Below are 25,861 nucleotides of genomic sequence, written 5' to 3' on the forward strand. Positions count from 1 at the left end.
GAGGTGGAGGTTGCAGTGAGCCGAGATCACACCGTTGTACTCCAGCCTGGGCTACGGAGCAAGATTCCATCTCAAAATAAATAAATAATAAAAAGTAAATCCCAGCACTTTGGGAGGCCGAGGCAGGTGGATCATGAGGCCAGGAGTTTGAGACCAGCCTGGCCAACATGGTGAAACCTTGTCTCTATTAAAAATGCAAAAATTAGCTGGGCATGGGGGCACGTGCCTGTAATCCCAGCTACTGGGGAAGCTGAGGCAGGAGAATCGCTTGACCCAGGAGGCGGAGGTTGCAGTGAGTGGAGATCACGTCACTGCACTCCAGCCTGGGCAACAGGACGAGACTCTATTTCAAAAACATAAGTAAAAAATTTAAAAATACGAAAAAGTTATAGAAAAAGGGTATAAAGAAAAAATATTTTTGTATATACGTACAATGTGTTTTACACTGTGTTATTACAAAAGTCAGAAAGTTAAAAAATAATAAAAGTATATTACTGTATTTTAAAGTATTATTATACAAGTATATTACTGTATTATAAAGTAATACAGTAAGCTAAGGTTAATTTATGGTTAAAGAAAAAATTTTTTGGCCAGGCGCAGTGGCTCATGCCTATAATCCCAGCACTTTGGGAGGCTGAGGTGGGTGGATCACGAGGTCAGCAGATCGAGACCATCCTAGCTAATATGGTGAAACCCCGTCTCTTCTAAAAAAACAAAAAATTAGCCAGGCGTGGTGGCACGTGCCTGTAGTCCCAGCTACTCGGGAGGCTGAGGCAGGAGAATGACTTGAACCCAGGAGGCTCAAAAAAAAAAAAAAAAAAATTTCTGTAAATTTAGTGTGGCCTAAGTATATAGTGTTTATATAAAGTCTACAGTAGTACAGTAATGTCCTAGGCCTTCACATTCACTCACTGACCCAATCAGAACAACTTCCAGTCCTGCAAGCTGCATTCATGGCAAGTGCCTTATAGAGGTGTACCATTTTGTATCTTTTTTTTTTTTTTTTTTTGAGACGGAGTCTCGCTCTGTTGCCCAGGCTGGAGTGCAGTGGCACAATCTCGGCTCACTGCAACCTCTGCATCCTGGGTTCAAGCAATTCTCCTGCCTTGGCCTCCCGAGTAGCTGGGACTATAGGCGCCCACCACCACAGCTGGCTAATTTTTTGTATTTTTAGTAGAGACAGGGTTTCACCGTGTTAGCCAGAATGGTCTCAATCTCCTGACCTCATGATCCATCCGCCTTGGCCTCAACGTGCTGGGATTACAGGTGTGAGTCACTGCACCTGCCTGATTTTGTAACTTTTATAAGAGATTTTTGCTGTACCTTTCCTATCTTTACATGTGTTTAGATACACAATTACCCTTGTGTTACAATTGCCTACGGTATTCAGGACAATAACATGCTGTATAAGTTTGTGGCCTAGAAGCCATAGGCTATACCATATAGCCTAGGTACATAGAACGCTACATCATCTAGTTTGTGTGAGTTCACGCTATGATGTCTGCACAACGACAAAATCAACTAATGATGCATTTCTCAGAAGATATCCCCATTGTTCAGCAGCGCATGACTGTGTGTGTCAAACACTGTGGTATATGCAGAACACATGCTTTCCTTCTAGGAGTCTGGAATTTGGGTAAGTGCTAGACAGAGGGTATGTATGTGATTAGCCCCCAATAAAAACCTTGGGCACTGAGTGTCTAATGAGCTTTTCTGGTTGTTACAACTCGTTACTGGAACTATTAAGTGTATCCTATGAGACTCCACTGGGAGAGGACTCTGGGAAGCCTATCCCTGGTTTCCTCCAGACTTTCTCCCGGGCACCTTTTCCCTTTGCTGATATTACTTTGTATCATTCTAACAAATCTTGCTGTGAGTACAACCATATGGGAATACTGTGAGTCCTCCTAGCAGATCACCAAATCTGGGAGTGGTCTTTGGGCTCTCCAACAGAACCAGGAGCATTTTTTTTTTTTTTTTTTTTTTTTTTGAGGCGGAGTCTCGCTCTGTCACCCAGGCTGGAGTGCAGTGGCCAGATCTCAGCTCACTGCAAGCTCCGCCTCCCGGGTTTACGCCATTCTCCTGCCTCAGCCTCCCGAGTAGCTGGGACTACAGGCGCCCGCCACCTCGCCCGGCTAGTTTTTGTATTTTTAGTAGAGACGGGGTTTCACCGTGTTAGCCAGGATGGTCTCGATCTCCTGACCTCGTGATCCGTCCGTCTCGGCCTCCCAAAGTGCTGGGATTACGGGCTTGAGCCACCACGCCCGGCCGCATTTTTTTTTTTTTAAAGAAAACAAGTACTGAGGCTGGGTGTGGTGGCTCAGGCCTGTAATCCCAGCACCTTGGGAGGCTGAAGCAGGCGAATCACTTGAGTTCACGAGTTCAAAACCAGCATGGGCAACATGGCAAACCCACATCTCTACAGAAAATACAAAAATTAGCCAGGCATGGTGGTGTGTGCCTGTCGTCCCAGCTACTTGGGAGGCTGAGGTAGGAGGATGGTTTGAGCCCAGGAGGCACAGGTTGCAGTGATCTCAGATCATGGCACTGCACTCTAGCCTGGGCAATAGAGCCAGACATTGTCTTAAAAACAAACAAAAGAAATTGTGAAGTTGACAATTTGATCAACCAAAAGAAAATAACTGGCCAGGTGCGGTGGCTCACGCCTATATTCCCAGCACTTTGGAAGGCTGAGGTGGGTGGATTACCAGAGACCACGAGTTCGAGATCAGCCTGGGCAACATGGCGAAACCCCATCATCACTAAAAATACAAAAATTAGCTGGGCATGATGGCACATGCCTATAGTCCCAGCTACTCGGGAGGTTGAGGCACAAGCATCTTGAAAAACCATGGTAAAAACAAAGTGACAAGATGACAGTAAAATGAAACTTTGATACGTTATTACAAAACCTAATTAGTTATCTTTTTCACCCATCCCATAAAATACAATGATATATTCATTTGTACTTGCCGAGGGCTATGTCAGATAAATAATAATGTAGACCAAAGAAATATACCCAATAAGAAATCTTTCTGTAGTCAAGTCACTCATCTTTATTGGTGGTATTTTAGCCTCATTACTTACATCTGTGATATAAAGATTAGTAAAATTCAACCTGTTATACTGCCTAAATGCAATCACCTGCACATTCTTAAAAAATAATATGGCGGGGCGCAGTGGCTCACTCCTGTAATCCCAGCACTTTGGGAGGCTGAGGCCGGTGGATCACTTGAGGTCAGGATTTCAAGACCGGTCTGGCCAACATGATGAAACCCCATCTCTACTAAAAACACAAAAATTAGCTGGGTGTGGTGGTGCATGCCTGTAATCCAAGCTACTCAGGAGGCTGAGGCTGGAGAATCACTTGAGCCTGGAAGGCAAAGGGTGCAGTGAGCCAGGATCACACCACTGCACTCTAGCCTGGGCGACAGAGACTCCATCTCAAAATAATAATAATAATAATAATAAATGTGTGGCAGATGTGTGCATTGCTTAAAACTCAATTAAGACTTGAAATTTCATTATATGTAAAATTTACCTGAAAAGAAAAAAACAAACATTGAACTCTAGGTTAATAATATTCACGCTGGACTATTTATAGGAAAATGCATTGATGTCTTTACTGATTTTGAAATACATCAAAAATAGGATAGATGGCTGGGTGCGGTGGCTCATGCCTGTAATCCCAGCACTTTGGTAGGCCAAGGTAGGCAGATCACTTGAGGTCAGGAGTTCAAGACCAGCCTGGCTAACATGCTGAAACCCTGTCTCAACTTAAAATACAAAAATTAGCCAGGCATGGTGGCAAGCACCTGTAATCTCAGCTACTCAGGAGGCTGAGCCGGAGAATCGCTTGAATCTGGGAGGTGGAGGTTGCAGTGAGCCAAGATCGCACCACTGCATTCCAGCCTGGGGGGCAGAGTGAGGCTCCATCTCCAAAATAAATAAATAAATAAATAAATAATAGATGGCTAGATGGAGTGGCAGTGATAGATATATGCACGATAAGGATGGATGGTATAATGTTAGTGGTAGAATTTAGGCGCTGGATATCCAGGTGTTCACTATAAAACTACTTTAACTTTTCTGATTGAAAATTTTCATAATAAAATGTTAGGAAAAAATAACTGTGGCAGTGGTTCACGCCTGTAATCCCAGCACTATGGGAGGCCGAGGTGGGCGGATCACGAGGTCAGGATATCGAGACCATCCTGGCTAACATGGTGAAACCCTGGTCTCTACTGAAAAATAGAAAAAATTAGCTGGGCCTGGTGGCAGGCACTTGTAGTCCCAGCTACTCAGGAGGCTGAGGCAGAAGAATGGCGTGAACCCGGGAGGTGGAGCTTGCAGTGAGTCAAGATCACGCCACTGCACTCCAGTCTTGGCGACAGAGCAAGACTCCGTCTCAAAAAAAAAAAATAAAGAAAAAAAAAAATAACTGTATGGGACAGCAGGTGGGTTGTAAGAGAAGTTCATGTAACAGAGATGCCTGGAGGATGAACTTTCTGTGTGCTTCTATCCAACAAAGAAAAAAAAAGTGTATGAGAATTTTCTGACAGCAAAGGTGAGGCATGAGAGAAACAATACAACCGGACTTTGGTTGGCAGTCTTTCCCACACAATATTAAGCAACTGCCAGCCAAAAAGTTAGGAAGAGTTCATGATAGCCAGCTTTCCAGATCTGAGAAAAATCCCTGTTGCCCAGGTGGATGTCATCAGTGTCTACTGATGCCATGCATCTTGGAGGGACCATGCAGACTCCTAGTCCCTTCAGCACTTAAGAAGGGCCACGCTTACGTTTGCTCAAGCCACTTTAGTCCAGATGAGCATGACTGCCTCCTTCATCATGCAAGGACATGTTTATTTTACTAAACAGCTAGGTATCAGTACTTGTGTCAGGGAATACAACTAGTAACTGTTAGATGTGTAGTACTGATAAGTGAAGACACTGGACAAGGTGACCTCTAAGCTCCCTTTTATATTTAAATGCCTGATGACACATTCAGAATCTAGTTGCTTTAGCAATGAATGGCTCTAGAAGTCCCTAAGCCCTGCTTAGTTCTGAGCCACCATCTCTGACCAGGAAAGGGAGACAAGAAGTAGGAATCTCTTCTCCCACTTACCTTCACTGGGGTCGGCGGGAATCTCACTTTCCTCTGGCCCTGTCTGGTCCTCTGTATTATGTTCCCCTTCTGGTTGAATCTGAGATAAGACATCAGGTTGATTTATAGCATAATCTAGGAGAAGAAAAAGGAAGAGAGGGTATGACAAAAAGATAAATGAGGAAGACAACTAATTGCCATCAAGGCTGAGCTGAAGCTTTGTGGTCATAGGCCCAGGCAATTTCTTTTAGACTTCATATCACTTCTTCCCATCTATCCACCTTCAACTGTGGCTATCTATTCAGGAAAGCAGGCAGTGGAGATGTAATGTGTGGGGAAAGCACATGTGCTAGGTTAGCACTGCTTTCAGAGTGACAGTGTGCCTCAAGGGGGAGAAGTCAAGCTCCTTTCAAAGTAAAGAATACCCATGGAAACCACCAGCTGTCACACCCATAACCCTGAACTTCATTCTCTGTCCTAAAATTTGGTAAAAGGAGAGATTATGATTCCTATTTAGCAAGAATGAACTGGTCATCTTTTTTTTTTTTTTTTTTTTTTTTTTATTGAGACGGAGTCTCGCTCTGTCACCCAGGCTGGAGTGCAGTGGCCGGATCTCAGCTCACTGCAAGCTCCGCCTCCCGGGTTCACGCCATTCTCCTGCCTCAGCCTCCCGAGTAGCTGGGACTACAGGCGCCGCCACCTCGCCCGGCTAGTTTTTTGTATTTTTAGTAGAGACGGGGTTTCACCATATTAGCCAGGATGGTCTCGATCTCCTGACCTCGTGATCCGCCCGTCTCGGCCTCCCAAAGTGCTGGGATTACAGGCTTGAGCCACCGCGCCCGGCCCGAACTGGTCATCTTTTGGCTTGAAACCAGAATTTGAAGTGTGTGAAGACAGAGTGAGAATGAGGTCACTGGAGGAAAAGGGACTGTTTTGAGCCCTCTTGGAGCTGCTGTCACTTCATTCAAAAGGTGTCAACTCAGCCTCACCCATGGAGATGAGAGACTCATAGTTGCCTTTCATGATATTCTTGTAAAGTTCCTTTTGCCATTCTTCTAATTTTTCCCACTCTGGAGTGGAAAAGTAGATGGAGACATCATCAAATGCCACAGGCACCTAAAATTACAATCACATGGGTTAGTTCCTCCCATTATAATTCAGTCATTCAATAAATCTCTTTCCCCCAATTAGTTCCTTTCATTTTATTTTACATTTTCAAAGGGTGGTCAACAAATATTCTAAATATCTCTGAAACAGTTTCTTTTAATGCTTCACTTGTCATTAGTAAATCCTAAAATCCCAGTACTCACGCAATACAGCACGAGTACCTTAAATAAAGCTGGGACCTTTTCTTGAGGCACATTCCAGTATTCTGGTAAGCAGTAATAAAATATCTAAATATCATGTATGTTCAAACTTCAGGCTTTATTGAGTCTTTGATTTCACCTCTTTAAAAATGCCTTTTCTCTAAGAGCATCACTCTCCAGGAGACCCAAAATTCCTCTACTTGTTTTCTTTGTGTTGTTTCTATTTCCTCCAGTATTTTGCCAAGTACAGAGTTCCCTGTGATGCTGTTCACCCTGCACATGCGGAGGAAAGGATAATACCATGGCTGATGACTGAGAGCAAACAGGATTGACTTTGGAGGCAGGTTAGGAACCAAAATTAAACTTCAGAACTCATGATGTCTTCTGTGTGCATCCTTTAGTCTCTTCTGAAGCTTTGCATATTCTTCAAATGGAACATTTTGTCTATTTAAAACCCAATTTTGTTTCCATGTCTTCTCTACCTGCCTCCAAGATGTACACCTTGTCCTACCATCTCTTCAAATGTTTTCAGGGCAAGATTTCCTCTTTTTCTGGGCAACTGCAGCTCACTGCAATTTCTCTTTAGCTTAACGATACATTTCTCTGAGATACATTCATGAAGCATATGCTTTTCTTCTAACTGCTGTGCCTGTTCTTTTTCCAGTATCTTTTTTACTTCTAGTTAGACTTTTTCAGCTTGATTTCTTATATTTCAGCATTCCTATTTTAATGTCTCCATCGTTTCCTTCAGCATTTGGTTTGAACTCTGAAAGTGAGGTAGCTTGGATTGGATCTGAAAACTACTGATTTACTATTCCAGGTCAAAATTTTCATTTTTTTTCTTCCTCTGCATTTTCTTTCCTTTTCTTTTTTTTTTTTGTTTTTGTTTTTGTTTTTAGAGACAGAGTGTCACTGTACACCCAGGCTGGAGTGCAGTGGTGCGATCTCGTCTCACTGCAACCTCTGCCTCCCGGCTTCAAGCAATTCTCCTGCCTCAGCCTCTCGAGTAGCTGGGATTACAGGTGCCCGCCACCACACACCGCTAATTCTTGTATTTTTAGTAGAGATGGAGTTTCACCATGTTGGTCAGGCTGGTCTCGAGCTCCTGACCCGTGATCCACCAGCCTCAGCCTCCCAAAGTGCTGGGATTACAGGTGTGAGCCACCGCACCCGGCCTCCCACAGTTTCTTTTCACACTGATGCTTTTCAGATTGCTTCCAGACATCGGGCTCCACTTTCATTTTCTATCCGCTAACTTGTTCTCAAATTCTTCTAGCTTTTCTTCCTGTAATACCACAAGTCTTTTACAACCTTCTTCCTTGGCATCTGGTGCCTTACATATTAACACACGATATTTTTTTACTAAGGGCACTTTGTGGTGTTCAATAGCTGGTCTGAGACTTTCATTGTCTAACTGTAAACCATCCAGTTCACTTTGAATCTTTTTCCTTTCCCTTTCTAGCTGACTCTTGTTGCCTCTAGTTTTATGGCTGTTATTTCTAGTATGCTTGAAAGTTTTGCTTTTTGACTTTAGTGGTCAGTGTATTTCTTTCTTTAAGATGGAGTCTTGCTCGGTCACCCAGGCTGGAATGCAGTGACACTATCTCAGCTTACTGCAACCTGTCTCCTGGATTCAAGCAATCCTCCTGCCTCAGTCTCCCGAGTAGCTGGGATTACAGGTCCACACCACCATGCCCGGCTAATTTTTGTATTTTTAGTAGACATGGGGTTTCACCATGTTGGTCAGGCTGGTCTTGAATTCCTGACCGCAAATGATTCACCTTGCAGGGCGTGGTGGCTCACGCCTGTAATCCCAGCACTTTGGGACGCCAAGGCGGGCAGATCACGAGGTCAGGAGATTTAGACCATCCTGGCTAACATGGTGAAACCCCGTCTCTACTAAAAATAGAAAAAATTAGCCAGGCATGGTGGCGGGCGCCTGTAGTCCCAGCGACTCAGGAGGCTGAGGCAGGAGAATGGCATGAACCTGGGAGGTGGAGCTTGCAGTGAGCCGAGACTGCGCCACTGCACTCCAGCCTGGGCAATAGAATAAGACTCCATCTCAAAAAACAAAAAAACAAAACAAAAATTCACCTACTTCAGCCTCCCAAACTGCTGGGATCACAGGCATGAGCCACTGCCACCATGCCCAGCCTGGTCAGGGTATTTCTTTCTTGTTCAATTTTACGTAATCTTTAATGATTAAAAAGGTATTTTGGCCAGGCGTGATGGCTCCCAGCACTTTGGAAGGCCAAGGCAGGTGGATCACCTGAGGTCAGGAGTTTGAGACCAGCCTAGCCAACATGGCGAAACCCCGTCTCTACTAAAAATACAAAAATTAGCTGGGCGTGGCCAGGTGCAGTGGCTCACACCTGTAATCCCAGCACTTTGGGAGGCCGAGGCAGGTAGATCACCTGAGGTTGGGAGTTCAAGACCAGCCTGACCAACATGGAGAAAACCCCGTCTCTACTAAAAATACAAAATTAGCTGGCAGCGTGGTGGCACATGCCTGTAATCCCAGCTACTCGGGAGGTTGAAGCAGGAGAACTGATTGAATACAGAAGGTGGAGGGTGCAGTGAGCCGAGATCACACCATTGCACTCCATCCTAGGCAACAAGAACGAAACTCTGTTTAAAAAAAAAAAAAAGGCCGGGCGCGGTGGCTCAAGCCTGTAATCCCAGCACTTTGGGAGGCCGAGACGGGCGGATCACGAGGTCAGGAGATCGAGACCATCCTGGCTAACACGGTGAAACCCCGTCTCTACTAAAAATACAAAAACTAGCTGGGCGAAGTGGCGGGCGCCTGTAGTCCCAGCTACTCGGGAGGCTGAGGCAGGAGAATGGCGTAAACCCGGGAGGCGGAGCTTGCAGTGAGCTGAGATCCAGCCACTGCACTCCAGCCCCGGCGACAGAGTGAGACTCTGCCTCAAAAAAAAAAAAAAAAAAAAAAATTAGCTGGGCGTGATGGCGCATGCCTGTAATCCCAGCTACTCAGGAGGCTGAGGCAGGAGAATCACTTAAACCTGGGAGGCGGAGGTTGCAGTGAGCTGAGATCACCCCACTGCATTCCAGCCCGGGCGACAGGAGCAAAACTCCGTCTTAAAAACAAACAAACAAACAAAAAACCCAGGTATTTTGTTCATTGTTTGATTGTGGCTCTTTTTCCGAGCATTTAATTTATAGTTTAGGTGACATTTTTGGCCTCCTGGGACCTGACTGTAACCACATCTCAGCCAACTGCCACACCTGTGTTCTTAGGACATTTTCTTTCTTTCTTTTTTTTTTTTTTTTTTGAGACGGAGTCTTGCTCTGTCGCCCAGGCTGGAGTGTAGTGGCCGGATCTCAGCTCACTGCAAGCTCCGCCTCCCGGGTTTACGCCATTCTCCTGCCTCAGCCTCCCGAGTAGCTGGGACTACAGGCGCCGCCACCTCGCCCGGCTAGTTTTTTGTATTTTTTTAGTAGAGACGGGGTTTCACCGTGTTAGCCAGGATGATCTTGATCTCCTGACCTCGTGATCCACCCATCTCGGCCTCCCAAAGTGCTGGGATTACAGGCTTGAGCCACCGCGCCCGGCCTCTTAGGACATTTTCTAACTGAGCACCAGAATTCTCTTTTTCAGCCCCTAAATCTGCTACTTTAGCTTCTGAATATATATATATAGTAGCGCCTGTAGTCCCATCTACTTGAGAGGCTGAGGCAGGAGAATGGCGTGAACCTGGGAGGCGGAGCTTGCGGTGAGCCGAGATGGCGCCACTGCACTCTAGCCTGGGCGATGAAGCGAGACTCCATCCCCTGCCAAAAAAAAAAAAAAAAAATTAGCCAGCTGTGGTATTGCACACCTGTAGTCCCAGCCACTTGGGAGACTGAGGCAAGAGGTTCACTTGAGCCTTAAGGCTGCAGTTAGCCAAGATAGCACCACTGCACTCCAGCTTGGGCAAGAGCAAGACCCTGTCTTGAAAAGAATATAAATAAATAAAAATAAAAATAAATCTCTAATTCAAATTTTAGGGTTTTTTTCTAAACTATATGCAAATTCTTCTTCCTAGTGTTTAGATTCTGATTGAAGAAATTTATGTTTATAGCAAAGCTTGCAGCTCTATACTTTTCCACTTCTTCATCCCAACTGCAAAAACACTGGAGTTTCTAATTCTTGTTGTATTTGGGCTTTTAACAATTCTCCTTTTTTGAGTTAATACCTGAAGCTTCATTTCTTCTAAGTCCTTAGCTTTTCTACTAATTCCTCTCTTAGTTCTTCAAGCAGGTGCTGAAGTTTTTCCTGGTATGTTTGCTTTTCATTTAATAGGTGCTTGAGTACTTTTTGCATCTTTATGTACTCATCCTGCCACCTTGTATGCTTGTATGTTAGGCATTCAGAATCTGGTAACTAGTTTTTGTTTTTTGTTTTGTTTTGTTGTTAAGACAGGGTCTCACTCTGTCACCCAAATTGGGGTGCGGTGATGTGATCGTGGCTCAGGAGATCCTCCCATTTCAGCTTCCCAAGTAGCTGGGACGACAGGCACACGCCATTATGGCGACTCAAATCTTTAGAAACAATTTTTGTAGGGATGGGTCTGGCTATGCTGCCCAGACTGGTATCCTACACCTGGCCTCAAGCAATCCTCTGAGCTCAGCCTCTCAAAGCCCTGGAATTACAGGCTTGAGTCACCACACCTGGCCTAAAAACTAGTTTTTACCTTTCCTCAATTAATATTTTTTGGAAGTCAGGTTGTCAGCCCATTGTCTCTAGTAAGAAAAAAAAAGTTGGGAAAAGATCCTGGTGGCAAGGAGCCAGAGCAAAGAGGAGAAGGGAGAGACAGGGTGAGGAGGTAGTGGTGGGACAGGGAGGAGGCAGGGCAAAGAGGAGAAGACACAGTGCCAAAGGGGCACTGGGGAAATCTGAGGAATCCTGGGAAAGTTCCAAGGGTGAAGAGGGCAGCGTTGGAGAAAGCCCCCCTCCTCCTGACAGGCTTCCTTGGGGTGCGGAGCAGACACCATCTCAGCCAGCAGCCCGCCCCCACTCCAGCCCCCTCAGTCTAAAAATCTTTACTATTTACTAAGTGTTTCCTGACTGCAAAAAACTATATGGGGTACTGAAAGGATACAGGAAAAGTAAGACACAGACCAATCTCTAGGAGTTCACAATGTTTTCAAGAAGAAAGGTGATAATCTAAAGCTATGAGCTTCAGGAGGGTGGAGGACATTACTTCTAAACAGTTACTCAGAGTTAGATACAAACACAAAGTGTACTTAATTGACACGAGAAATCATTCTGAGTATCCACTACATACAAGGTTTTCCCTAAGCACTGAGATAATTAAAATATGGTTTCTGCCCCGAAGGGGAATATGACTATCTGCAAATGAATGACATGGACAAGACATGGGGCCGGCCTGACTCTAAAAGAGATGTGACTTTGGCTAGTCCTAATGGGAATGGAGAAAACATTCAAGTGAGGGAAACTGAAGAGTGCATTCAGAGGAGGACTGTAATTCTGCCTTGTTGGGGTTAAGACTGCATGTAGGGAATGACCATATGCAGAAGAGAATCCCACTTCCTAGTATAGACTGGTCTAAAGCTAGGCACTTATCCCTAGGCAAAAACTGGAGTTATTCTGTGAAGAAATCTCAGAGTTTTCTAGGAAAATTAAGGTACTCGGCCAGGTGCAGTGGCTCATGCCTGTAATCCCAGCACTTTGGGAAGCCGAGGCAGATGGATCACCTGAGGTCAGGAGTTCAAGACCAGACTGGTCAACATGGTAAAACATTGTCTCTAGTGAAAATACAAAAATTAAAAAAGCAAAACAAACCAAAAAAAACCACAATGAGGCCAGGCGCAGGGGCTCACGCTGTAATCCCAGCACTTGGGAGGCCAAGGCAGGCTAATCACTTGAGGTCAGGAGTTCGAGACCAGCCTGGTCAACATGGTGAAACCCTGTCTCTAATAAAAATACAGGCGTGGTGGCACACACCTGTAATCCCAAGTACTTGGGAGGCTCAGGCAGAAGAAATGCTTGAACCTAGGAGGCAGATGTTACAGTGAGCTGAGATTGTGCCAGTGCACCCCAGCCTGGGTGACAGAGCAAGACTGTTGAAAAAAAAAAAAACCCACAATTAGGTATTATCTCACCCCACTTAGAATGGTCAATTATCTAAAAGACAAAGAATAATGAATGCTAGAACATTCACAGAAAGGCGAATTCTGATACACCGTTGTTGGGAATGTAAATTATTACAGCCGTTATGTAAAACAGTATGGAGGTTCAAAAAACTAAAAACAGAATTACCCTAGGTTCCAGCAGTCCCACTGCTGGGTATATATTCAAAGGAAAGGAAATCAGTAACTGATGAGATATTTGCACTTCGATGTTTATAGCAGCACTATTCACAACAGCCAGGCGATGGAATCAGCCTAAGTGCCCATCAATGGATGGACTTGAAAAAGGTGATATATATATATATATACATACACACACACACACACACACACAATGGTATACTGTGAAGCCATAATAAAAAATGAAATCCTGTCATTCGCAGCAACATGGATGAATCTGGAAGACATTGTGTTAAATGAAATAAGCCTGGCACAGAACGTTAAACACCACAGCCAGGAACAGCGGCTCATGCCTGCAGTCCCAGCATTTTGGGAGGCCAAGGTGGGCAGACTGCTTGAGCCCAGAAGTTTGAGACCAGTCGGGGCAAAAGCTGATCTCAGTAGGAGAGAGTAGAATGGTGGTTACTAGAGGCTGGGAAGGGTAGTGGGTGGAGGAGATAGGAAAAGGTCAGTTAACAGACAAAAAAGTACAGCTAGATTAAAGGAGTAAGTTCTAGCGTTATATAGCACTGTACAGTTATTATAGTTAACAATAACTTATAGCTAAAAGAGAGGATTTTTTTTTTCTTAGATGAAGTCTCGCTCTGTCGCCCAGGCTAGAGTGTGGTGGTGCAATCTCGGCTCACTGCAAGTCCCACCTCCCAGGTTCACTCCATTCTCCTGCCTCAGCCTCCCAAGTAGCTGGGACTACAGGTGCCCACCACCACACCCAGCTAATTTTTTGTATTTCTAGTAGAGACCCCCGTGTCAGCCAGGATGGTCTCAATCTCCTGACCTCATGATCCACCCACCTTGGCCTCCCAAAGTGCTGGGATTACAGGCGTGAGCCACCACGCCCGGTCTAGAAGGGAGGATTTTTTGGTGTTCCAAACACAAAGAAATGATAAATGCTTCAGGTGATGGATATGCTAATTACCCTCATTTTATCATTACAGTTTATACAAATGTATCAAAGTATCACATTGGCTGGGCCTGGTGGCTCACACCTGTAGTTCCAGAACTTTGGGTGGCTGAGGCAGGCGGATCATCTGAGGTCAGGAGTTCGAGACCAGCCTGACCAACATGGTGAAACCCTGTCTCTACTGAAAATACAAAATTAGCTAGGCATGGTGGCACATTCCTCTAATCTAAGTGCTGGGATTACAGGTGTGAGCCACCACGCCCGGCCATGAACACTAAATTTAAATTATCCCAAGAACTTCTGGAGGAGCTCCAGATGCACAAATAAATGTACTATGGAGAAGGTTCTCTATGAGAAATGTCTCTAATATCCTTCCCAGGTACTTCCTCATTCATCCTCCACCACACTTCACAGAAAAATCTAAAAGAGTTGTTGATCATCTTTCCATTTTCTCTCTTCCTATTTACTCTTCAAAACCTGCTCCATTCAGTCTTCTATCCCACCAGTCCACACAAGCAATTATTGTAAAAGCCACCAGTGACATCTATATAGACAAATTATACTCACTGTCCTCATCTTTCTAAACCTCCCAGTAACACAGGTAACACAAATGACAACTCTCTACTTGGGATGCTTTTTATTCTCCTTGGCCCTGTGACACCACATACTTTCCTGTTTGTTTTTCCTCTACCTCATCAGCCTTTCCTTCTTTTTTATTTTTATTTTTATTTTTTGGGAGGGACGGACTCTTGCTCTGTCGCCCAGGCTGGAATGCAATGACACGATCTCGGCTCACTGCAACCTCTACCTCCTGGGTTCAAGCAATTCTCCTGCCTCAGCCTCCCGAGTAGTTGTGACTACAGGCGAGCGCCACCATTGCCCAGCTAATTTTTGTACTTTTAGTAGAGATGGGGTTTCACCATGTTGGCCAAAATGGTTTTGATCTCTTGACCTCGTGATCCGCCTGCCTTGGCCTCCCAAAGTGCTGGGATTACAGGCGTGAGCCACCACGCCCGGCCGGTCCTGGACTTTCTTAGTCTACTAAACGTCTCTCCTGAAAGTATCACAGGCATTTCAAACCTAACATTGTCAAAGGTGAACTCCTAATTTCCTCCCACCTCCAAGGCCACGCTTCCCCAAGTTATTCCTCTCAAGGAAACGCCAAAACCATCTACCCAGTTCTTCAAGTCGAAAGCCTGAGTCAGTAAACCTGATGTGGTTAAGAGCATCTGCTCTGGAGCCAACCTACTTAACACACAACTTTGTTATTTATATTAAGTAACTATGTGATCTCAGGCAAGTTGGGTTATTATGAGACTCATATGCCTTAAAATAAGTAGAACACTTAGAATAGTAAATTCTAACTAAAGTACCACACAGTAAATTTATAATTATTGTTCTTTTTTTTTTGAAATGGAGTTTCGCTCTTGATGCCCAGGCTGGAGTTCAGTGGCACAATCTCGGCTCACTGCAACCTCCACCTCCTGGGTTCAAGCAATTCTCCTGCCTCAGCCTCCCAAGTAGCTGGGATTACGGGCATGTGCCACCACGCCCAGCTAATTTTTTTGTATATTTAGTAGAGATTTATCCATGTTGGTCAGGCTGGTCTCAAACTCCTCACCTCAGATGATCCACCTGCCTCGGCCTCCCAAAGTGCTAGGATTATAAGCGTGAGCCACCGCGACTGGTCTAAAATTACTGTTCTTAATGCCTTATTTCCTAATTCCCATCAGTACCCCCCCTTTTTTTTTTTTGAGATGGAGTCTTGCACTGTCACCCGGGCTGGAGTGCAGTGGCGCAATCTCGGCTCACTGCCACCTCTCCCTCCCAAGTTCAAGTGATTCTCCTGCCTCAGCCTCCCAAGTAGCTGGTATTACAGGTGCCCACCACCATGTCCACCTAATTTTTTTTGTATTTTTAGTAGAGACGGGGTTTCACCACGTTGGCCAGGCTGGTCTAAAACTCCTGACCTCGTGATCCGCCCACCTTGGCCCCCCAAAGTGGTGGGATTACAGTCGTGAGCCACTGCACCTGGCCTTCCCATCAATAACTCTTATTGTCAGTTCTACCACCAAACACCCTGCATCTGTCCACTTCTCTCCATCTCTGCAACTGCTACCCTCATCCAAGCCGCCTGCATCCCTCCCTGCCTTAGTATTTCCTCCCTCCCTTCTTCCGTTCTTGCCTCCACGATTCATTCTCCACAAAGCAGCCAAAGGGATTCTTTCAAAAGATAAAACCAAATATAATTCCTCTGCTTCAAACCCTCCAATTTCTCCTCATTACACCTTAGTTAAAAATCCAAATTCCTTTCCTTGGTCCTAAATGCCCTACACATCAGTGGTTCACAACCCTAGCCATTTATTAGAATCATCTATGGAGGTTTTTAAAAAAATTATTCATGCTTAGGCTCCATCCTGGACCTATTAGGTCAGAATCTGGATGTGATGCTCATCAAAATTTTAAAACCCTACCAAGTGATTCTTCTTTTTTTGTTTTTTTTTTTTTTTTTTTGGAGACGGAGTCTCATTCTGTTGCCCAGGCTGGAGTACAGTGGCACAATCTTGGCTCACTGCAACCTCCGTCTCCCGGGTTCAAGCGATTCTCCTGCCTCAGCTTCCCGAGTAGCCGGGATTACAGAAACCTGCCACCACACCTACCTAACTTTTGTATTTTCAGCAGAGACTGGTTTCACCACCTTGGCCAGGCTGGTCTCAATCTCTTGACCTCGTGATCTGCCCACCTCAGCCTCCCAAAGTACTGGGACTACAGGCATGAGCCACCACAACTGGCCCCAGGTGATTCTTACGTACAGCCAGGGCTGAAAAACACCACCCTAAATGATCTGACCCCTGCCCCTTTCTCCAGTCACGCTCTTGCTCATTCATCCATACCAACTCACTGGCATCTTTCCTTTGCCTCAGGGTTCCAAATCTGTTTGTGCCTTAGGGACTTTGCATAGCTATTCTTTCTGCCTGGAAAGCTCTTTCTCAGATCTTCTCACAGTTGAATCCTTCCTCACCTTTAAGAATCAGCTTAAATATTAGCTTCTTTATGAGAGCTTCTCTGACATCCAATTGAAAATATGAAAACAGATTACCAGAGGGCACTTTGTTTTATTTTTATCAAAGCATCTAAATGTGTATGTGGGTTTATATTATTTTTCTTTCCTCAAAAAAACCTAAGCTCCAGAGGAGCTTAAGTGAATTGTTTGCTGCTATGCCCTCAGGATGTTGATAGCAAATAGTAAGCATTCAAAAAATATTTGCTAACTGAGTGCGGTGAAACACGCCTATAGTCTCAGTTGAAGTATGAGGATGGCTTGAGTCCAGGGGTTTGAGGTTGTGGTGAGCTATGATCACGTCACTGCACTCCAGACTGGGCAACAGAGCAAGATTCCATCTCAAAAAACAAACAAAAAAACACAAATTTTTGTTGAATGAATGAAACAGTAAATAAATAGGCTTGCATGCAAACCAGCTTCCTCAGGGCTATCTCTTGTAGCTTACTTTTTTTTCTTTTTTGAGACAGGGTCTTGCTCTGTCACCCAGGCTGTAGTGCAGTAGCATGATTTTTGCTCACTGCAACCTCTGCCTCCCAGGTTCAAGCGATTCTCCTGCCTCAGCCTCCTGAGTAGCTGGGATTACAGATGCATGCCACCATGCCAGGCTAATTTTTGTATTTTTAGTAGAGACAGGGTTTCACCATGTTGGCCAGGCTGATCTCGAACTCCTGACCTCGTGATCCACCTGCCTTGGCCTCCCAAAGTGCTGGGATTACAGGTGTGAGCCACCGCGTCCAGCCAATTTTTATTTATTTATTTATTTTTTAATTTTTAGAGACAGGGCCACCCAGACCTCCCGGGTTCAAGCAATTCTCCTGTTTCAGCCTCCTGACTGGGATTACAGGTGCCCGCCACTATGCCCAGATAACTTTTTTTTTTTTTGAGATGGAGTCTTGCTCTTGTCACCCAGACTGGAGTGCAATGGCACGATCTAGGCTCACTACAACCTCCACCTCCCGGGTTCAAGCAATCCTCCTGCCTCAGCCTCCCAAGTAGCTAGGATTACAGGCACCCGCCACCATGCCCAGCTACTTTTTAAATTTTTAGTAGAGATGGGGTTTCGCCTTATTGGCCATGTTGGCCAGGTCAGTCTTAAACCCCTGACCTCGTGATCTGCCTTCCTCGGCCTCCCAAAGTGCTGGGTTTACAGGTGTGAGCCACCATCCTGGCCAATTTTTGTATTTTAAGTAGAGACGGGGTTTCATCATGTTGGCCAGGCTGGTTGCAAACTCCTGACCTCAGGAGATCCACCTGCCTCAGCCTCCCAAAGTGCTGCTATTACAGGCGTGAGCCATCTCGCCAGGCTTTTTTTTTTTTTTTTTTGAGAGTAAGTTTTGCTCTTGTTGCCTAGGCTGGCATGCAATGGCGTGATCTCAGCTCACTGCAACCTCCAACTCCCGGGTTCAAGCTATTCTCCAGCCTCAGCCTCCGGAGTGGCTGGGATTACAGGCATGCACCACCACACCTGGCTAATTTTTGTATTTTTAGTAGAGACAGGGTTTCCTCACGTTGGCCAGGCTGGTCTCGAACTCCTGACCTCAGGTATCTGCCTACCGTAGCCTCCCAAAATGCTGGAATGAGCCACCGTGCCCAGCCTCAGATTGACTGATTTCAGTGAATATTTATGTAGTCTCCTCCCCAAGATTCTGGCACACAAGTTAACGAAGAAAGAAGCGGTTCATAGGTAATGGGTAGGATAAACCAAAAGAGAAAAAAAATCCATCTACCAGATAGCCAACTTTGGTCTGGAAAGAGGTTTCCAATCTGAATCTTGGCACTCTAGATGGGTACTAAATTAAATATAAAACGTTTCCCAAATAGACAAACATAAAACACTTTCATGATTCTTTCAGCCTGAGACATTTAAAGAAACTTTAAAAGGAAATAAAAATATCTAAGTAACTGAATGACCAAGACTACTACTAGTATAAGTTTTAGTGGTACCACTTTACATCTGGAAATGAAGGTATTACCTTTGGGATATCTCCCTTAATACCTGGAGGGAGCCGCAGGATCCAGAAGTTCCTGTTGCGCAGCAGGTTCTCCAAGTTCTCCAGCCGCCTCTGCAGCAGCCCGTACTCCTGCAGCAGGGTCCCCAGCACAGCCCACTTGCCCTCCAACTGGTTCCCAAGCTCGGTAACTGTCTTTTCACAGCTGGCTAGTTTCTTCTCTGCTGTCCCTGTCCGACCTTCTAGGTGTAGGAGTCGCCGGCTGTGGACCTCCACCTTCCTCTCTATAGCCTGCACGGCGGCCACCACTGTCCACAGAGAGATAGCTGCTGTCTGCAGGTGTGCCTCATTTGCTGCTGGGGGTGTAGGAAGAGGAAGGGGCTGCAGGGATGTAAGGCACTCGGAGTCCCATTCAGATGTCTGCATGCAGTGGAAAGATGGAACAAGACATTGAGCATTAGACGGAACCCTAACTTCAAACTAAAATCAGATAAGGACTGCTTAACTGTCCAGCAGAGATTAATTTGAATATAATTTTAGTACTGTCTCATCTTTCTGAAGCTCACTGGCAACAACAGCCAAGAGACCTGACGTGGTGGTTCTGGGATAGATTGGGTAAAACAGTGAATTAATGAAATTGGCTCTTGAACTAGTCTGGTATATTTCTTCCAATATAAGGCCCAGCAGCTTAGGTTGCTGCAGCATCCTCTGTCTCTGGAAAAGGCAAATGTGTACAGGGATCCTTTCCAGGCCTCACTGAACCTAGTGCCCTCTGATAAATCCATTATAGACTTATGCTCTAGACCTGTCAATCACCCTGTTTACAAACTACAACCACACCATTCGGTAATGGCTGAATAAGCTAAGAATCTTGAATCTGAAGAAAACATGAGGGCTGTTTTCAAATAATGAGGGTTACAAAACAGAAGGCAGAATAGACTTATTTCATCTTACACTATGTTACTCCAGAGGGCAGAACTAAAACCAACATAACGAAATTTTCAGACAGGCAAACTTTGGCCTACAATCAATACATTTTTTGTTTCTTTTTAGAGACAAGGTCTTGGGGTCTCATTATGTTGCCCAGGCTGGCTCACTCAAGCAACCCTCCTGCCTCAACCTCCCAAGTAGCTGGGGCTACAGGTGTGTGCCTTTGTGACCCACTAATAAATAATTATTGAACTATTCAAAAAAACAAATTGTGGTTGGCAGTGGTGGCTCATGCCTGTAATCCCAGCGCTTTGGGAGGCCGAGGTGGGCAGATCACCTGAGTTTGGGAGTGCGAGACCAGCCTGGCCAACATGGTGAAACCCCATCTCTACTAAAAATACAAAAATTTGCCAGGTGATGGTGCACGTCTGTCTGTAACACCAGCTACTCGGGGGGCCAAGGCAGGAGAATCGCTTGAACCTGAGAACTGGAGGTTGCAGTGAGCCAAGATTATGCCACTGCACTACAGCATGGGCAACAGAGGGAGACTCTGTCTCTAAAAAAAAAAGAAAAAAAAAAAGAGGCCAGGCGTGGTAGGTGGCTGACACCTGTAATCCCAGTACTTTGAGAGGCCGATCACCTGAGGTCGGGAGTTCGAGACCCACCTGACCAACATGGTGAAATCCTGTCTCTACTAAAAATACAAAATTAGCCAGCCATGTTGGCGCATGCCTGTAATCCTAGCTACGCAGGAGGCTGAGGCAGGAGAATCGCTTGAACTCAGGAGGCAGAGGTTTCGGTGAGCCGAGATTGCACCATTGCATTCCAGCCTGGGCAACAACAGCAAAACTCAAAAAAAAAAAAAAAAAGAAAAGAAAGAAAGAAATCTAGGCCGGGCGCAGTGGCTCATGCCTGTAATCCCAGCACTTTGGGAGGCCAAGGCAGGTGGATCACAAGGTCAGGAGATCAAGACCATCCTGGCTAACATGGTGAAACCCTGTCTCTACTAAAACTACAAAAAATTAGCCAGGCATGGTGGCAGGCGCCTGTAGTCCGAGCTACTTGGGAGGCTGAGGCAGCAGAATGGCATGAACCCAGGAGGTGGAGCTTGCAGTGAGTGACATCGCACCAGTCTGGGTGACAGAGCGAGACTCCGTCTCAAAAAAAAAAAAAAAAAAAGTCTTTAAGGGAAATCACATTATTTATTTATTTATTTATTACTTATTTATTTACTTCTTGAGACAGTCTCACACTGTCACCCAGGCTGGAGTGCAGTGGTGCCATCTCAGCTCACTGCAACCTCTGCTGCCCGGGTTCAAGGGATTCTCCTGCCTCAGCCTCCCTAGTAGCTAGAACTACAGGAGGGTGCCACCAGGCCCAGCTAATTTTTTGTATTTTCAGGAGAGACGGGGTTTCACTGTGTTCACCAGGATGGTCTTGATCTCCTGACCCCGTGACCCACCCTCCTCGGCCTCCCAAAGTGCTGGGATTACGGGCGTGAGCCACCGCGTCTGGCCACGTTATTTTATATGATTTTAAAGTCTAAGATGGATAGTTTAAATGTTATCCGCTTACCAATTGAACCCAGGAGGTGGAGGTTACAGTTAGCCAAGACTGTGCCACTGTACTCCAGCCTACACGACAGAATGAGACTCAGTCTCAAAAATAAAAATAAAAAAAAAAAATTTGTTGAATGAGTGAATAAATAAATAGGCTAGCATGCAAACCAGCCACCTCAGAGTGTCTTCTATAGCTCAATTTTATTTTATTATTTTTTATTTTTAGAGACAGGGTCACCCAGGCTGGAGTACAGTGGCATGACCATAGCTCATTGTATCCTATAACTCCTGGGTTATTGATCTTTCCAAGAAAATAAAAGGCTGCTCCGAAATAATTTACTTTGAAACAAAGAGTAGTATAAAAGGAAAAAATTTTCACAATGAATAAGTTGGACTAGGATGACGTATACAAAGCCTTCTAACTCTATGAACCTGATAAGCCACTCTCTTCATCTTTCCAGCCATCTTTCCAGCTTGCCCATTACCTTATTCTCATTTCACCTAGTTCTTTGACCATTCCATTTGCTCCTGGTTTATCTGCCCATTTCTGGCTTTGTTTTTTTCTCCAGTTGATCATGTCAGTCACTTCCAAACCCCCTTCTCTCATGTCTTTCTGCCTCACCTGCTCAGGTAACCTCCAGCCTTCAATCAGTCCAATCATTCTTTCTCCCATTCCTGTAAGCAGATTAGTAAGCACACCTAGAGGAAACCACCAAGTAAACTGCTGTCACCACACACCAATGGTTTCTAAGCTTAGTGGGGACCTCAACATTGACTCGTGCCCTCCATGCTGCTTGTCCCATTCCATAAAGTGGCTACTATAAAGCCTCAGCACAGTCCTTCAGCTTTTAGTACAGTTGTTCTCCAACTAACATAAATAAGAATCAGCTGGAGGGGCTGGCTGGGCGTGGTGGCTCACGCCTGTAATCCCAGCACTTTGGGAGGCCTAGGCAGGTGGATCACCTGAGGTCAGGAGTTTGAGATGAGCCTGACCAGCATGGTGAAACCCCATCTCTACTTAAAAACACAAAAATTAGCTGGGTGTGGTGGCAAGCGATGTAATTCCAGCTACTCGGGAGGCTGAGGCCATAGAATCACTTGAACCTGGGAGGCGGAAGTTGCAGTAGGCTGAGATTGTGCCACTGTACTCCAGCCTGGGACAGAGCTTGAGACAGTGTGGGCGGGGTGGGGGGGCCTGGGGAGAATCACCTGGAGATCTTGTCAAAGCACAGATTTTGATTCAGTAGGTCTGTGAGGAAAACTGAGATTCTGTTGGGTTTTGTTTTTGGTTTTTTGGGGTGGGGTCTCACTGTCACCCAGGCTGGAGTGCAGTGGTGCAATCTCAGCTCACTGCAACCTCCATCTCATGGGCTCAAGCGATTCTCCCACCTCAGCCTCCTGTGTAGCTGGAACCACAGGCACACACCACCATGTCCCGCTAATTTTTGTATTTTTGGTAGAGACAGGGTTTCACCATGTTGCCTAGGCTGGTCTCAAACTCCTCAGCTCAAGTGATCCGCCTGCCTCAGCCTCCCAAAGTGCTGGAATTACAGGCATGAGCCATGGTACACGGCCTGAGATTCTGTATTTTTAACAAACTCCCAGGTAATGCTGACACTGAGTAGTAAGACTTGTCTGCTGCAGTCCCCTACTCTCAGAAGATGACATGTCCTCTTACTTTGAGACAAAAATTAATCAGACCTAAATTCATTCAACTCTCTTTATACTCCTCGCTTCAAACTTATCAGTAACTGAATCTAAGTTTTCTTTACTTAGTAAAGAAGTTGCATCCTATTTAAATCTTAACTCTCCACATTTGCTTCACTTATGCCAATCCCTTCCACTTTTTTGGGTAGGTTGTTCCTTTCTTAGTGTCAATTTGTCTCCTGATTCTTCTCCATAAGGTAGACTGGCACTCTTCAATACAGTAGCCACTACCCACATGTGGCCACTGAGCACCTGAAATGTGGTTAGTTAAATTGAGATGTGCTATGAGTATAAAATACACGAGATTTTGAAGACTTAGTATGAAAAAAATATTTGTTTGTTTGCTTGAGACAGGGTTTCGCTTTGTTGCCAGGTTGGAGGGCAGTGGCAGGATCACAGCTCACTGCAGCCTCCACCTCCCTGGCTCAAACACCTCCCACCTAAGCCTCCTGAGTAGCTGGGAGTACAGGTGCATGCCACCACGCCTGGCTAATTAAAAAAAAACAACAACAACTTTTTTTGTTTGTTTTGTAGAGATGGGGTCTCCCTGTGTTGCCCAGGCTGGTCTTCAACTCCTGGGCTGAAGCCATCTTCCCACAACAGCCTCCTAAAGTGCTGGGGATAACAGGCTTGAGCCACCACACCAGGCCATTAATGTTTTAAATTGATTACATGAGGCTGGGTGCGGTGGCTCACGCCTGTAATCACAGTACTTTGGGAGGCCAAGGCGGGCGGATCACAAGGTCAGGAGATTGAGACCATCCTGGCAAACACGGTGAAACCCCGTCTCTACTAAAAATACAAAAGGAGCCGGGCATGGTGGCACACACCTGTAGTTCCAGCTACTCGAGAGGCTAAGGCAGGAGAATCGCCTGAACTGGGAAGGCAGAGGTTGCAGTGAGCCGAGATGGCGCCACTGCACTCCAGCCTGGGCGACAGAGTGAGACTCCACCTCAAAAAAATAAAAAAGTAAATTGATTACATGTTGAAATAATATTTTGCATATATTGAGTTAAATAAATATATCATTAAAATTGATTTCATCTATTTATCCTTATTTTTTAACTTCTCAAAAAAATTTTTTTATTTTAGAAACACGGTGTGGACTGCCTCGAACCACTGGCCTCAAGTGATTCTTCCGCCTCAGCCCCCAGCCTAGCCGGGACTTACAGGCGCGCACAACACAGCGCCTGGCTTTTTACTTTTAAATGTGACGCCTAGAGAATTTAAGCAGGGGTGTCCATCTTTTGGCTTCCCCGGGCCACATTGGAAGAACTGTCTTGGGTCACACATAAAATACTGATGATGATAGCTGATGAGCTTTAAAAAAAAAAAAAAAAAAGACAAAGAAAAAGGTCCGTGCATAAATCTCATAATGTTCTAAGAAAGTTTACGAATCTGTGTTGGGCCGCATTTAAAGTAGTCCCAGTCCGCACGCGGCCTGGGGGCTGCGGGTTGGACAAGTTTGATTTAGAGTTTTGCATGTGGCTTCCCTTATATTTCTATTAGCCAGGGCTGGCACAGACAGGATCATCTCTACCATCCCACCTATACACACACACAAAAAAAGGTTGGAAAAAAAAAAACAGGTCCAAGAGTGGAGGTAGCACTTCCCTCTGCTCTAACCCCCACCCATCGCTGCTCTTCCTCCTTTTCCCAGTCACCCCTCAAGTGCCAGTGTGGCTCCTGACCCAGTACAATGGCTATCCTAGAGGTGACCAAAGGCCTCTTGGGTGGCAAATGCGATCAGTGCTTTCCCTGTGGCCTGACTGTCCCCTTCTCATTCTACGGGGCTGCGTGCAGGCGCTGCCCGGTCGCCTCGGTCGCCCTGGCAACTGGCCGCTGCCGGCCCCCGCAGGCCTTGGCAAACACCCGCGAATGAACCGCCACGCACGCAAGGCCAGCCACTCCAGCCTCCGGGTCCGCACCATTCATTCGGCAGATATTTCGGGAGGGCCTCCCCCGTGTCCCGTGTCCGGTGCCGGGCGCCACGCAGCGCGGCGGGAAGGCGCCTCAGCACACTAAATGCCGCCCGCGCCACCGCTCAGATTGCCAGTGACGACCGCTCCCGTGGCCGCGAGAATGGCTGACGGCTCCCCAGCCCAACTCCGCTGCCAGCGTCTGGCGGGTAGGAGTGGGGCTGACACGCAGCGGGCAACCCCTTGGCTTCAACCCAACTGCAGGGCCCCGGGTCTCATAGCTGCCTGCGAGTCCCCCTCAGACCCGCGCCCCGGCCTGGTGTCGCCGGGTGGGCGGTTTCACACCCACCCGCTAAGTCCCCTCACGCGAGGCTGCAGCCGCCAAGCCCCGGCGACGAGCGACGTGGCCCGTAGGACCCGAGAACGGCGCCTGTGCCTGCCAGCTCCCTGCCCGCCCGCCTTCCTCCCTCGGGGTCTGGGTCTCGGGGGCTCACAACACGCGAGCGGCCTCACTTACCGGGGCCGGGGCCGCCTCAGCCATGGCCCTGCGATGTCTGGCCCGGGCCTCGGAAGTCTCCGCCGCCGCCACTGCCGCTGCGCTCGGCCCCACGCAGGCCCGGCCGCCGGGTCCTCTCCACAGGCGGCGCCGACCCTGCCCTGCCTTCCCCGCACGCACGGGACTCACGCGGCCGTCGGGGCTCGGTACGCGCAGGAACGCGGCGCAGACGCGGGGCGGCAGGCGGCGAGTCAAGCTGCGGTCGCGAGGCAGGCTCCGCCGCACTCCTCCCGCAGCGGCCCCTCAGCTGGCGCTTTGTGGGCAGCGAGTGCACCGGGAACCGCGCGGGCCTAGACGTGCCGCAGGCTCGCGCTGCCCGCCAGCCGCGGCCAGCGCGCCCCCTGCCGGCCCCCGTGGCCAGCGCCGCCTCCACCCCTCCTCCTCGGGCTCGTGGGCTTCGGTGTGGGGAGGATTGTTACCTGGGCCCCACGAGTGTTCCGCTTTCTCATATTCCCACGAGAAGGTTCAGCTGACTGCAGTTTAGGACCCAGCCGCAAAGCCGGGTTCATTCTGGGGAGTGATTTTCTTCACC

General features: G+C 46.7%; 1 protein-coding gene across 1 annotated transcript in view; it reads right to left on the reverse strand.

Moving 5' to 3' along the window:
- The window catches only part of ZNF398 (zinc finger protein 398), a 38,873-nt gene extending 13,262 nt beyond the window's left edge, over positions 1 to 25,611 (reverse strand). The window contains exons 1-4 of the mRNA XM_010369173.2: positions 25,291 to 25,611; positions 18,683 to 19,078; positions 6,094 to 6,220; positions 5,126 to 5,239 (exon numbers count right to left, since the gene is read on the reverse strand). Coding sequence (XP_010367475.1) covers positions 5,126 to 5,239; positions 6,094 to 6,220; positions 18,683 to 19,078; positions 25,291 to 25,314 — 661 coding nt within the window. The 5' untranslated portion in view covers positions 25,315 to 25,611. The remainder of the gene's footprint in view (positions 1 to 5,125; positions 5,240 to 6,093; positions 6,221 to 18,682; positions 19,079 to 25,290) is intronic.
- Positions 25,612 to 25,861: the final 250 nt, after the last annotated feature.

The sequence above is a fragment of the Rhinopithecus roxellana genome, chromosome 6 (assembly GCF_007565055.1).
Source record: "Rhinopithecus roxellana isolate Shanxi Qingling chromosome 6, ASM756505v1, whole genome shotgun sequence".
Classification (NCBI taxonomy): Eukaryota; Metazoa; Chordata; class Mammalia; order Primates; family Cercopithecidae; genus Rhinopithecus; species Rhinopithecus roxellana.